The following is a 15,360-nucleotide window of genomic DNA, read 5'->3' as shown; positions in this document are numbered from 1 at the left end:
GTGACTTTAGTGTGGTTCTTTTGTGATATTGTGCTATCTAAACATAACTAGAGTTGAGTGTAGTAGAACTATAAAGACCAACAGCATGCCGGTGTGAATCTTGGGCTAGCCTGAGGGTGCTGTGGGAGGGGAAGTGTGATTCTCTCTCAGAAACCCACATGGCTGGACTCTGCCCAGGCTTATATCTAAACAATGGCTATGTGGGTAGGCTTCCAGAAACCAACCAATACCTAATAGTTACAATACAAAATTACATTTGTAGAGCATCTTTCACATCAGCAGGATCTCCTAAGTTGGATAGTCACGGATTTAGGTGCAAGCAAGGAGGTTTGGGATCAGACAAAGTGGTCAAAGGTGTGATTGAAGAGGAAAGTCGTGAGACATGCCTTGAAGGGGGGAGTGAGGCTAAGGGAATTTGGGATGGTGTTCCAAAGGGTGGGGACAGAGGTTGAAGGCCCAACTGCTGACGGTGGGACATGATGCAGGCTCGTGCCTCCTGAGTGGAGTGAGAGGGTAGTTGATATGGAGATAACAGGTCACAGGTAGGAAGGGGCAAGGCTGTGGAGGGCCTTGAAAACAAAGACCAGGATTTTGAACTCTTGAGGGATGGGGTGACAGCACCAAAGAGCCTGGTGTGGGTACAAGCTGCAGAGTTCTGGATGACTGCAGCGTGTGGAGGGAAGAGGTGGGAAGGCTGACAAGCAGGGAGTTGGCTTGGTGGAGCCTAGATGTGATGAATTCGTGGATGATAACTGCTCATTATTAGCTCATTAGATGTATTCAAACAGGTTTCCTTTGGCGGGGCTCTAGTGTTTGCTAGGGTTGAAAAGGTAAATTGAGTGAGTTTCTGCACTAATTAAAAATTAAGAGAAATTACTTCAGCCTTTCATATTAAGCATTTTGTACCTGCTGCACTCTTACCCCTTCATGCATTCAAAGACTAGAATATGAATAACTCTTAGGGTTAATGCACTTGATTGAACCCTCAAGAATTTCTTATATTGGTTATGCTTCAGCAGTATCTAAAATGTTTGCTTTGAAGAGCTTTTGCATTTACTACAAACTAAGGCAGTCAAAAAATCAAGTGGATTGCTCCCAAAAGTCCTTTTAGATATTACAGAATTTCATTTTCACAGGATATTTTGGAAAGAAATCAATTTATTCAGAATGACACTTGCAAATTATATCCCTACCTTAAGGCAAGAAAAGTTTTATGAAACATTTTGAAACAAACACTAGGACGACAAATGAGGAGAATAAAACCTTTCAGCGATGATCTTTCAAAACCTGCCACAAAGGCAGAAAGATTTTGATTTTTGCCACATCAATCAAATTAATCATTGCTACACAATCTGGTATGATTAGTGCATACAAGTTGGGTCAAATGCATATAAAATGGATTAACATCTGAAGTTTGCGAACCTTTTGAAACAAAATGGTTTGCAGTTTCATTGCAAGTTTTACTTGTGTCAAAGCTGTAACCATGTACAGTTACAAGGTGTCAGCCATTTCAGGAAGAAACAGCTCATCGATCCTCTTAAGGTTTCCAAAGTTTAAGAAGTCCATCCTCACTGTATGTTCCAATCAGATTCTGATGTGGATGATGAGCAATACCAATGACATCTTTTTCATGTACCTACAAGACATCCATATGTAATCAGAATTATGAATACATTACACCCAAAATGATCACAACTTGTGACCTGCATATCTACAATTAGTAGCAATATTGTATTAAAGGTTATGGTTTGCTTTGGAAGAGCACTCAAAATATTCATCTGCACNAAAAAAGATGATTGTAAATACAATAGTATTGAATGCAACCAAAATTAGTACTAAATGCACCAAATTTCACCCACAAATCAATAAAAAACACTACAAACGGCAGAGAAACATTAAGCATTATTTTATATATGTTAGATTATATGATGAAAAATAGTGTGGAATTTTATGTGGACATATCTGGATTTATTGCAAATGGGAGACATTTAAAGTGGACAAGGCACCAGGTCTGGATGGAGTTTCACAAGTCTACAGTACTTAAAATGAAGTAGATCATCAAGAGCCTGACAGCCTACTGGACTTATTGGAAAGCGGTGAAAGTCAGAGAAAGAGGGTAAGGGGAGAAGAAGAACCATGTAAAATGGATTAAAAAACTAGCTAAAAATAATGCATAGTTGTACGTGGGATTGTATTAGCAAGTAAGAAGCTAAGAGGAAACAAAGAAATAGAGAATGTGTGAGAAGACCTTGCAGCATTGATCAGGCCCCATCTGTCAGACAATTCTGGTCACCATAAGAACATAAGAAATGCTAGGCAAAAAAAAGTCCACCTGCTTCGCCTTCCACCTTCCTGGGAGTTGCATGCACATATGTCCTGAACGATCTATGTACTATATCCCATAACATTATTTCCTAGACAATACACCATAATACACAAAGACCATCTTAATGATGGGAGTATATTGTAAAGGATAATTAAATTAAGAGCTGGAACTGGTCACCCAAATTAGGAGAGTGGGGTGTTCCCATTGAATAAGAAGAGGTTCAGGAAAAAGTTAGCAATAAAGTACACAAGCTTTTTCACTATTTTATGGCCACACCACTTGGCAAGGCATTGGCTACAGATTACATCAGCAAATTTTAATGGGAATTGGATAACTACATAGAGAAAACATTGATTGCAGGGAGTAAGACAGGGGGGTTGTTCCCTTTGTGAATAGCTAAACACATTGTAATTATTCTTTTCATTGCTGTATATTCCTATATAGCACAGACAAGATGCCAATCTACTGTTCAGAAACATGCAGCCCCATCTTACCGTCAATGTTCTTTCCAGCTTGCCAGTCACTGTACTGAAGCAATATAGCACAAAATCTTCACCAACACAGTGGATCCATTCACCACGTGGAGAGAGACAGCAGCAAACAAAATCACCACCTTCCCTTTTACCAGAACTGAAGCTCCTCACAATCTGAAATAAATCAAGAATAATTATATTCTTGGAGTCAAATCTACACTCCTTCTGTGTTCACAGATATATGATCCTGCAGAGGACTCATAAGTGAGTTATACACACTTGCTCTCCGAGAGCAAATAATATAATCTTTCATTTCTCATCACTCATTCTAATTATTCAGTAGTGGAAAATAATAATTATCCTTGCATTTGATATAGCACCTTATAACATCATTGATATGTCTTAAAAGTGCTTCACAGAATATACTGTAAAGTGAATTGACTGTATATTTTGTGATTGTAACCTTTTCACATTTCGCCCACAAAATATACAGTCAATTCGATCTATAGTATATTCTGTGGCCAAATCACAAAAACATTAAATGAGCTATTTTTGAAATAGTTCATCCCACCCCATCACCAAAATAGGTCAGTGAAGCCATACCTGCCCCTGCATGTTCATGATGACTACTGTATTGGACCGGTTACATACTACAAAATGCTCAGGGTTCTTCGGCAGAAGGTGGACACTGTTCACGGTGATGTCAGTCCCTGCAGTGCTCCCCAATGACTTGAAAGTATTTGCACATTCTGTTGTTTTTACGTTCCAGATCTGTGACGAAAGAGGGAAAAAAACATGAATACGAACACCTGGGAGTTCAATGCTTAAAACACTAGAAACAACTTCCATTTTTATAGCACCTTATATTACAAATGATAAGTCACATAGACTTTTCTTGTACATGGTCTCCACAAACTCCTGTTACCTCCATGTTTTTTTTTACACACTGCACTGACCAACAACTGAACCATGTGGAAGAATGGTGATCTTTGTATTTAAAAGCCCTTAATTGTATTCAGTACAAGTGTTTAACTGTATTTAGGCAACCAGAGGATCAGTGTGTGAGTGCCATCATTTGTGTGGCAGAAATGATCCGTCGCCATGTTCTGTGCGACATTTTCAGTAACCTGAAGGCATGACAAGGCGAAATGCATCTCTGACAGCTTGTTTCAGCTCCTCCGTAATCTTATACACTGTTTTGTAACAGGGGGTAAGAGGACTTTGTGGACACTCCATAGCGGAACCATTAGTGGCCTCTGGGGCCGACAAGCAACCAGGTGTGATCAATTCATCTGGAAAATCGATGACCATGACAAAATTGTTTTCTTTTCAAACAGTATCAAGAATGTGTGTTGCTCTGGCTCATGTGATAAGTCTCACTTCTTGGTCAGAAGTTCATATGATCAAGCCTCATATTGGGGCATGAGTTCACAGGCTAGACTGTTTCCACCTTTTCTTCATTTCATTATACTTAAGTGACACATCTCCGACCAATGCCTTTATTAAATATAGGTAAGTTTTTGGGGATCATGGGTTTCACAATGGGTACATATCACCTTTCATTCTAAAAGAGTACCTTTACACTGCCGTCAGATGATGCACTCAGGATGTAGTGTCCATCTTGGGTGAAAGTCACTTCATTGACAAATGATGTATGACCTCGGAATTCCTTAAGAGTTTTCCCAGACTTCAGACCATGAATCCTGCAAACAGTGCAAACTAACATCATTATTCAATGACACCAGCGCTTCATAATCATAAGCAAGAATGCATGCTCTGCAACTCTTACTGAATATCAGCATGACCCAGCCTTCCAAGTTATCAACCTTAACATCTCCGTCAACAAAAAAATAGAGCTACAGAACCAGCACCAACATTCATCTTAATTCCACTTTCAGGTACCCCAAAGGGAGTGACAGAAGGGTCAGTGCGTGAGTCAAAGTGGTCATAAATTCTGTAGATCCGCCTCATTATCTTAGGAGACTTCAACCTCCACTTCTCCGCTTCTTGCTCTAACTCCGCTGAATTCTCCTCCCTGATCTCGCAACTCGCCTCTACATCAACTCTGCTACCCACAGGTGACACCCTGCTTGTGGACAGAACGATCCTATCTCTGATTGATTTGTGCACACTAAAGCAATAAAAAAAAGGTCGCGCACACAATAGAACCATCTTTAAACTACAAACAAAAGAAATGAAAAATGTTGAAAGGCAGATACATTTGTCAAGAACCAGACCACCTACAGCTCTTTAGAATGGGCGAAGTTACAAATCTCACACAAAACTGTATGCTGCACCTCACAACAACATCATCGTGCATTTGTATAGAACTCTTTGTGCGGGGCAGCGTCTCGGAGTTCTTAAATGTGTCACAGCCTAATGCCAGGAGGGAGTGTGGGGGGGGGGGCGGGGGGTGGGGGGGAGCAGGTGACTGTAAGCACAATCGAAGAGGAAAGTCTTCACTCGTAATCTATAAGAGGGGAAGGAGGGGGCATGGCGGAGGAACTGGGGGAAGAGAGTTCCAAAGCTTCAACAACAATTTACAAGAAATTAAAAACATTAATGTTACCCCCTAAGCAATTACACAAACAACACTAAAACTCACCTGATAGTCTGGTCAAAAGATGCACTGAGTATCTGGCTACTATCTTTGGAGAAACTAAGGCAGGTGACACCCTTACTGTGAGCACGCTCAAAACGGCGTAGACACTGGCCACTCTGAATCTTCCACACCTAATGAGACAACATCAGTCAACAGTCAAATGGAAAGAAGTTCCTCTAAAATAATAGTGACATGATTCTTTGTTAAAAAAACTTTAGACGGGTGATGTTTAGTTTATGTTAATAAATACAGGTTTTCAAGTGCCATTGTCCAGTTCGATGATCAGATAGCTCATTTTTGATAAAGATCAGTACACACTGATATACGTTTTTGCAATTTTCCAAAATTTGACAGAAATTAATTCCCATTGATAAACTATGAGTTGATGCAGTTTAAAAAAAAATTAAAACACAAGGGGGCTGAACAGCTGCTAGGCCCAGAAGTGCCGCTAATGTCATCAGAAGTGCTTTCTTGATATAGTGCCTTATCAGGTCCTTGCGATGTCTCAAAGTGCTTCACAGAATATATTGTGAATGGAGTAGGTTTTACAATGCAGTGGAAAAAGCATGCTTTATAGGCCAAGCAATCTTTTCTCTTTCCACGCTCTCTTACATTCTCAATCTGTTGCCCACCTTAATTTTTCCATCCTGGGCTCCTGTAGCCAACATTTCAGTGTCACGACTGAAACACATGCAAAGAACTGCGTCGTCCATCATCATGAAGTTGTCCTGAGCTTGGTATTTGAGATCCTAGAAAAGGGATATAACAATCATTTAAAAATTAAGAATCATTAGAAGGTCGAGTTTTTACAAACTATTAAAATCATACATCTACTTTGTGCTTGCCATAAAACAAGTCAGCTTAACAGAACTGCACTAGCTATATCATCCTTAGCCATACATGCTCACAATTTCAGCACTGGCCATTAACTGGAGAACAGTTAACTAACTTCCGATATGCAGCACATTAACTTCTGTCAAGTATGGCTCTAGAAAGCAGCAAAAATTGTTTATTGCTTCCTCAACTTGTATAGCCCTTTTCACATGGGGAGGATGTCCCAAGAACCTGGACAGTCAAGGATTTGCGCCCCAACAGAGGTTTGGGATCAGGAGGGGTGGAGGGTTGGGAGGGGTTGGAGAGTGACCGAAGCGAGGGTAAAGAGGAGGGTCCGGCAAGGTGAACGGACAATGGGATGGAGTTCCAAAGGGTGGAGGCAGAGACTGAAGACCCAAATAATACACAACCTTCACATCTGGGATCCAGTTACATCCAATGCTGTGAGAAATACAGTAACCTTTACTGACAGGCAACAAAGAGTGGTTTTTAATTGTGAAAAATGCAAATTAAAACAAATGCACAAGAGGGTGGATATAGATGGTAATCTCTTTATAACAAAGTGAGCAAGGAAAACAAGCCTAATCGCTACCATGGAAATACTCATAACAAGAACACAAGTACTGTGTAGGGGCAATCACTGAGACAAACAGTGAGAGATTGGAACTGATATATGTCATTTAAACTACAGTAACTCACGTAAGTTTTACCTTTATAAATCATATAATCGCCTAAGTCATGCACTCACCCAAGTCCCATTCAGTCTGCATTGATAGTTTCCTATCAAAACCAAGTCGTTTTTTTTGACACTAATCATATTAATCATCTCCTAACTCGTATCACCACTCCCCTACCCTCTATTACTCCCGCACTTACCGGTTGCATTGAATCGCGGGAAAGGATGCCCTGACCGGTCGCTGCATGCGTACTTACCAGACGGCTGCATTGAATCGTGGGATACGTAATTTTGATCCGCCAGCGCATGTGCAGAAGAACTTCATTTCCCGCGACTCAATGCGATTCCAATGTTTGCTGGTAAGTGCACAGGCAGCGACAGATCAAGATGGAATGCTTTGCGGGAAATGTAGTTTTGACCCATCACCACGTAGGCACTTACCTTGTGCATTGAATTACGTGAGCGCACTGATTAAATTCGATTTTATGCCATTTATAAAAGCCTGCAACTTGGACATCACGTAAGTTATATTAAATGTTATGGTCCCGACTGATACAACTTATATGAGTTTTACTGTTTATAATTGCAGAAGCATTGAGTTACTGCCCAAGTTACTAACAATTGTGATTCAACTTATCTACCAACAGACTGAGCGTGGTAGGTGCTGTAACACAGTCACCTATACAACAGTTTTAAAGTAAAATCACAGATTTATACAATTTAATGGTCCAGGCTGCCAAAACGCACTCTTTAAATTAACTTGTAATGAGACCATTTAGCTTGTTCAATGCTTACTTTTCTGATTTTGCCAGTCGTGAAGTTCCACACTTCAATAAAGCCATCCACAGAGCCTGTAACCAGATACTGGCCATCTGGAGAAAACCGAGCACACTCCACGTGGGACTTCTGACCAAACTATTTAAAAGATTAAAAATATTATAAATATAATGCAATTATTTAATAAAGTTTGTTATGCTAAACTTAGAATTAGACGGGATTTCCTCTCTTCAAAGTTAGAATATCATAGAAATGTACCAAATAATAGGACACCATTCGACCCATTATATTGTGCCAATGTTTGCTCCTCTAAGAAGCCATCTGCCCTAATCCCAATTCCCTGCTTTTACCACGTACCCTCTAATATCTTTCCTCAGCAAATTTCTTGTGTAATTCTCTTTTAAATCCCTCAATCTATAGTGCTGTAACAGCTGTTCATGACAAATAATTTCAAGATGGTCTTTGACTAAAGTTCAAAACCAATGTAAAGTTTACATGCACTTTGAAAAAAGGCAAAAATAATGGCTTACTTAAAATAGACCTCCCATACTGGAAAACATACATATAGAATTTAACCATCTTCAATAATTCAGGCTCTGCAGTTTCTCAAATACAAAACGATGTTTCAAGACTCTACACAAAAGACAAAACAATCTAGACAATACTCCTTACTGATTAAATAGATATCTTTATTTACTGCTTTTTAGAACCCGAGTGTTCGAACTGGTACCAGTCTGTAACTCCAGCCCACTGAGTTACTGAGATAGAACACGTACCTTAATATGTCTGCTGAGCTGAGTGGGGAACTTCTCCTCTTCCACATCCTTCACAGCTGCTTTGCCTCTGAATAAATCAATGGTCATACCTGGAGGCAGTAAACCTTGATGCTGCTGCCATTTCAGTGCCTGAAGTAAACAATGCAATGATCAATTAATACTCTTCATACTCCGATTCTGAATTTGGAAATTCAAGGCAATTATTCTAGTAATAATAAAAAATCCTTTATTGTGACTTCACATTGTCGAGATGTCTCAAAGCGCTTCAGAGTATACTATTAAGTGAATTGACTGAGTATTTTGTGGGAGAAACATACTGGTCTCAAGGTAAGCTATGTTGGGATGCTCTAATTGTCCTCAGAATTCATTCCTTCAGAATACAGATGTTTGAGCGCTCTAATCTCACGTAAAAATATAACCAGGATATTAACTATCTTTCTGTGCTCATCCCACCACAGAATAATGCATTAAGCTCTTTGTTATGTGAAAGGCCAGAACATCACCTGCTAAACAAAGACCTGAAGTCACTGTTGTGGTGTTCTATCTATTCATTATCATTCACTACTTCATTTAAATATTGTGCTGTGTACAGTACATTTTGTGGCTGGGTAGAATTGTAATGCTCTGAAGCAAAAATTACTACTAATATTAACACTTGCATTTGATATGGCACCTTTCATTCCTTGAAGACGTCTCAAAGTGTTTCACACAACTTACCCTAAATTGTAGTGACGTGTATTTTCAAGGCAAACACAGTAGCCAATTTGTGAGAGCAAACTACACATCAAATATAACTTTTGAGCAAGATAGCTCAGATTATTTCCCATCCGAAAAGTATTGTTTTCTTGCAAAAAATAGCACCATAAATTTATTCCTGCTCATTCAGCTGAAAATAGTCATTCCACCACACGGTATCCTTACCTGTCCTAACAAAGCCATGAGACGTGAGGGAGGTACTACACTGACTTCTCCTGCCAATGCCTGAGCAATGGCCGCTCTTCGCTTCTCTTTACTGCTGCCATCTGGGTAAGCCTGAGTAGAAATGCACAACAATAAGTGTAATGATAAACACAACTCCAAGATACCATCCTGTAAAAAAGAAGTGACCAAATGTTCCATTCATTTATTAGATTCTAGTTCTGCTACAATTTCAGCCGATGTTTCTGACAGTTGTTTTGTGTATAAATTCAGATCAAGATCCAGCTTAAGACAGGCTACTGCATCACTTCACTTTCTACTGTCAAATCTACTGTATTTTGTAAAACTCCCAAAGGCACCATTTATTTTTTTAAAGACTATAGAATGCACAATGGTTGCTCATTCTCCCCACGCTTCTGAATTTGCTGAACTAAGACGATAACGTACCTCACGTGGATCAAAGTAAGACCGGGCGAGAAGATTCTCGAGGTGAATGTATCTCTCTGGTTGGGTTTGTTTTAACATAATCATGGGGTCAGTCTGTCGCAGCAGAGACCTGGCAGCACCCAACTCACGCAATTCGATCAGCTCCAAAACCACCTGAAAAAGAAAATATGTGCAAAAATACATAGTATTGCAGTTTTGAAATAAGCTAAGCTTTTGCAATAGAGTACACACAATACGCTGTTGATTATTTTGGAGTCCTGTAGCTCAGTGGTTAGAGCATTCGCTTTGCAAGCGAGAGACCCGAGTTCAATTCCAGGCAGAGGGCGAAACCTTGGGCAAGTTTCCTTACTCCACACAGAGCCTAATAATAATCCCTCCAAAACCAAAACCAATAATAAATTGGTCATTTACAATCCATGACTGTTTGTGGGACACTGCTGTGCGCAATTGGCTGCCGCTTTCGCCCACAAATATACAGTCAATTCACTTTACAGTATATTCTGTGAAGCGCTTTGGGACGTCCTCTCGACGTGAAAAGTGCTATATCAAATGCAAGGATTATTATTATTATTGTTTCCAATTGACATAAATCCAGGGACCCGATAAACTCACCAACAGTGAATGCGAGCCCCGTTAGCCTGCTTTCACATTGGGAACAATTGTTAACTTCAATCCTATCATGTATCTGCAACAGTTAGGAGAAATGACTCCCTGTAGACTTTATCTAATGAAAGCTGGGCGATTGGTACTTGATGCGTATTCTGTTGTCAACTGCAGTCAAACATAATGAGGCATAAATTATTATTGTCAAACTGTAAAGCTGTATTTGCTGTGATTTTCGTGGTAAAGTATAGGTGCAGTATAGATTGTGGTTTAGCAGTCAAGCCAAAATTCAGAAGCAAATCACCTTCCTGGCAAGATCATCCTGTGGAGGATTCATCAACAAACACTTTGATTTGTGGGCAGCAATATAAACACAGCTGTTGCAAACAATGTCTTAAATGGACACCCAAGAACTTTCAAGGACCAATTCATAAAGATATTAAAGAGCCAGTTCTGCAACCAATTGTAACATTAAACACATTAACCCCAAATTCTCACAGCCCTCATCTCACACAAGGGGACTGTAAAGTACCTCACACTACTGCTGAAGCCATTAATTACTTTATTTAGAGTATAGACAGGGCATAATTTCAACATGCTTTTCCTAGCGCACAATGCTGAACTTCAGCCTTCTGTCCTCCCTCAAAAGAAAAAGACCCTGCAATTCCAAAAACTGACAAACTATGTAAATCACTTTCATATATATTGTAAATATATATTTTTTTCAACAGCAGAGCAAGGAAGAATCGCTGTGACCGGGGATGGGGATTCTTCCCCCTCAAGGCAAATCCTAACAGGTGGGCTGATCCTAGCTGCACAAGCAGAGGGAAGCTTGTCAATATTCCCAATGGCAAGCTGTATGGTTTTAAACTCCAGCAGTATCTAAATACACAAGGCCCCCAAGCATTTGTTCTTCCCAACCCTCACCTCTACCAGTACGTAAGCAGGGTTCATCCCTCTGAGAAGCTCATCCCTCAAGTTAGCACTCCATATCAGACGAATGGTAATCATATACATATGGAACTTGGTAGTATGGTTTGGAGACTCCTATGCGTGGTGATGGGTTTCTGCCAGCTGAAGGGAGTAAGAGGCAATTGCACCTGGTGCCTGCTTTACTGTATAAGGAATTCCTAATGGTACATTGTTTTATGAAATGAGGTTTGCAAAAGGTCACCGATTAAAAGCACTCTGTTTTATTTATCTTCTGTTTACCTGTTCGTACAAATCAATGAGAGTTTTATCCGGCAGCTTCAGCGACTGTATAGCCTGCAATACCGTGTCCCAGTGACCGCTGTTTATATCGGCCACAAAGCTCTCTATACTGTCCACAGTATTCAGGGAGACTGTGGTCTCTTCCTGTAAAGTTGCTAACGTGCGATGCAAATTATTCTCCTTCAGGTATTGCATGATCAGGCGAATAACACTGGGGGGAAAAAAAGAGAAAACATTGAATTAAATGCTTCCACTGCTAGACAAGCAATGCTCAAAATATGTAGGTTAATGATCGAGAAAGAGAAGTTCTCATTCGGGGTTTTTGCCTGTGGCACACTTCCAGCATTTTAGATTTTAGTTCAGAGACATTAGAATTATTATTAACTTGCTGAAGTTTTTGAGACAAAATGTCTCACAATGCTTCAGCAAGTTGTTAATAACAACCCTTGCATTTGATAATGGAGTGCAACAGTTATTAATGTAGAAAAGCACAGCAAATAATAAGGGCAAGTGACATCCTGCAAACAACAAGATGAATGGCCAAATGATAAGAATAATCCTTGCAATGATATGGCACCCATAACACTGAGAACATCTCAATGTGTTTCAAAGTCTTGTGTAAAGTGTAGTGACTGCACATTTGTAGGCAAATACAGCAGCAATATTCCATAATTTGCAAACAGCAATAGTACAGAAGCAGCCACAAAGTGATTGACCAATTTTATTTGGGGGATTGTTGGTCGGAATACTGGGAGAAACTCCCTTCTTTTCCAGGGGTAATAATTCCTTCAATAAAAAAAAACTGATCGCTCAGTCCATGACACTTTGTGGGACACTGCTGTGCGCAAATGGCTGCCACATTTCACCCACAAAATATACAGCCAATTCACTTTACAAAATATTCTGTGAAGCACTTTTGAGACGTCTTGAAGATGTGATAAGGCACTGTATCAAATGCAAGGATTATTATTATATTATTATCATCAAACGATCTTTGGAATTCACCTGAGCAGGCAGGCAGTAACTCATGACTAACATCTCATCCGAAGGATGGTAGCTTCGACCATGCACCATACCCTTAAGTACTGAACTGGAGTGTTAAGACTATGTACCAATGGGGGGGGCGGCTTGAACCCACAAACTTCTGACTCAGAGGCAAGAATGCAGTCAACAGGAAATTTGTTTTTATTTGGTGAACATCGATGAGGAATACGGTTACGGCCGATTCTCCATGTTTTTCCTCATTTGCCAGTTTGGTAACTTAACTTCCCGTACGGTCCTGTGGTTACCTTTCCAGGTTTTGAACCAGATGGCAGAGGCTCGATTCCCGGTATGGGAATCACATTTTGGCACAGTAACCCACCTCGGGCGAAGAATGGCCATCTTTTGTGTATCAGATTCACCCCATTGACCGTACTTTTGCTCATCTTTCTCCTCCCTCTCTCTTCAGCTCCCCATCCCCATGGGCCGACCCAGCAATGTGATGAAGGGCTTTGAGACGCCTCTCAACAACATGACTATGACCACTACTGCCCATCAAATGCAAAGTTTATTATTATCCTCCATTTGGCCTCTGAGTCAAACCAACACCGACATAACATTAGCCCCTTCTCTCCCCCCTCCTCCCCTCTTCTCTCCCCCCTCCTCCCCTCCTCTCCCCCTCTTCTCCTCTCCCCCCTCCTCCCCTTCTCTCTCCCCTCCTCCCCTTCTCTCCCCCTTCTCTCCCCCCCTTCTCTCTCCCCTCCTCTCCCCTCTTCTCCCCCCCCCCCTCTTCCCTCTCTCCCGCCCCTCCTCCCCTCCCCCTCTCTCTGTCTCTCTCCGGACCTCTGCTCTATAACGGTCACAGTGAGAGCGGCCGCCCCGCTCACACCGGCGCTGCTCATACGAACCGCTCGGCGGCCGACCTGACCCCCCTCCCCCCGCAGCGGGTACTCACTCCGCCGACTCTATCTCTATGGACATGCTGGCGGCCCGGCCTCGCCCCCGCGCTCAGCAGCCCGCGGCCTGCACAACACGCACTTCCGGTACTGGCAGGAAGAGGCGGGGCCCCGACTCCCCACCAACCAGAGGGCCAGGGGGTTACCACGTGACCGTCAGCCCGGCCTGAGCCCCGCCTCCACACTGCCCACTGCCCAGGGGGAGGGGGGCGGGTCACTGCTGTGTGAAATACCATATAATAATAATAATAATTATTATTATATACTATATATCATCTAATTTGCGTACTCCTTGCATTCTGATATTGCGCCTTGTCACCTCGGTCAAACGTCTCAAAGCGCTTCACAGATAAAGTCCAATACAGTGGATGGACCGTGTATTTTGGGGACAGTTTGCGCACAGCGGTCGCCCCGCAGACAGCCATGGGAGCGAGTGACCAATTCAGGTACATCCCAGAGGCCAGGTTCAGAGTTGGGTTCAGCCTTCCCCAGACACCTGACCTCTGAGATGTGCTGAGCTGTGCCGCCTGACTTGAGACCAGTTTCCCGTGACGCACCGCAGACTGAGAATCAAATTTATAATCCTTATAATCCTATAATCCTTGCATTTGATATAGCGCTTTTCACGTCGGGAGGACGTCCCAAAGCGCTTCACAGTACACACTGTAAAGTGAATTGACTGTATATTTGTGGGCGAACGCGGCAGCCAATTGCGCACAACAATGTCCCACAAACAGTCGTGGATTGAAAATGACCAATTTAATTATTGTTTTGGGTTTTTGGAGGGATTATTATTGCAAGTTCTGGGGCCGGAAATTTCTCACGTTCTTTGGCATAAATCCATTATCGCAAGATTTAGGGTTGTGTGGAATTTTGGAAGGCATTCAGTCTTAAAAAGAACTGTTGAAAATCATCTAACGTTGATAATTTTCCAAACTTTTCCAGCCAATGGCTTAAATCTAAGAGCGTTTTGGACTACTGATCGCCATGTTAGTATGTCTACTCACTTGGTTATCAGAGGAGCTCAAGATGCTGAAAAGAAGGTTCCTGTTGCACACTTGGAAAATGTGCTCATCTTCATTCCAGATTCAAGGCTGCTTTTGGAACAGCACTTGCTTATGAGTGGAATAGGGTGAAAATTTAAAATGTAGACCACAAATCAATATATTTCTAGCAGAAACTGGATTATTTGACCCCGAAAACACCCTGCAGATAAAAGTTTCAGGCTGATTCTCAGTAGAATTTAGAATAGGGTTTGAGAAGCAATTTTATAAGATAAAATAATATATTATAAAATTGCTATTCAATCGCAATTTTATGGCTATTCTTAAAAGATTTACAAAATCAGTCAGCCAGGACAAGTTAAAACTATTTTGGATTAATACCTCGTAACTGCAGCATGGGATGTAGTTGTCTACAAGACTGAGGCTTTCTTGCTTGGCTCCCGTCAGCCCCTCCATACCTCGGGCACTGACAGCATCATCCTTCATGGATGCACTGTACACCTCACAGAGCGAATAGGGAACCTCAAGACCAGCTACCGTGCGACCCGCAACTGTCTGTCATCCCCCACATCTGTGCCATGATCCGCTCCACCTTCCGGCTCTGCCACTGTCTCCCATGTAGGCTGCCAAGATCCTCGTCCACGCATTCATCACATCAAGGCTCGACTACTAGGCTTGTCGGCCTCCCCAACTCCTCCCTCCACAGTCTGCAGATCATCCAGAACTCTGCAGCCTGAATCCTCTCCCGCACCAGGCTCCGCGACCCTTTCACTCC

The 15,360-nt window shown here is 41.7% G+C and overlaps 1 protein-coding gene across 1 annotated transcript; it reads right to left on the bottom strand.

Moving 5' to 3' along the window:
• Positions 1-1,144: 1,144 nt before the first annotated feature.
• smu1a (SMU1 DNA replication regulator and spliceosomal factor a) lies at positions 1,145-13,665 on the bottom strand. Its single transcript, NM_001292133.1, is given in 12 exon segments — positions 1,145-1,636; positions 2,821-2,973; positions 3,403-3,570; positions 4,376-4,502; positions 5,405-5,532; positions 6,034-6,150; positions 7,707-7,826; positions 8,465-8,593; positions 9,386-9,496; positions 9,830-9,982; positions 11,645-11,855; positions 13,581-13,665. Coding segments are annotated over 12 exon segments (1,542 nt in total). The 5' UTR covers positions 13,607-13,665; the 3' UTR covers positions 1,145-1,537.
• Between the last annotated feature and the right edge of the window lie 1,695 nt (positions 13,666-15,360).

Source organism: Callorhinchus milii, unplaced genomic scaffold, assembly GCF_018977255.1.
Source record: "Callorhinchus milii isolate IMCB2004 unplaced genomic scaffold, IMCB_Cmil_1.0 Scaffold1, whole genome shotgun sequence".
NCBI classification, from domain to species: Eukaryota; Metazoa; Chordata; class Chondrichthyes; order Chimaeriformes; family Callorhinchidae; genus Callorhinchus; species Callorhinchus milii.
Note: the sequence above shows the minus strand (reverse complement) of the source record. Positions and strands in the feature narration are given on the sequence as shown.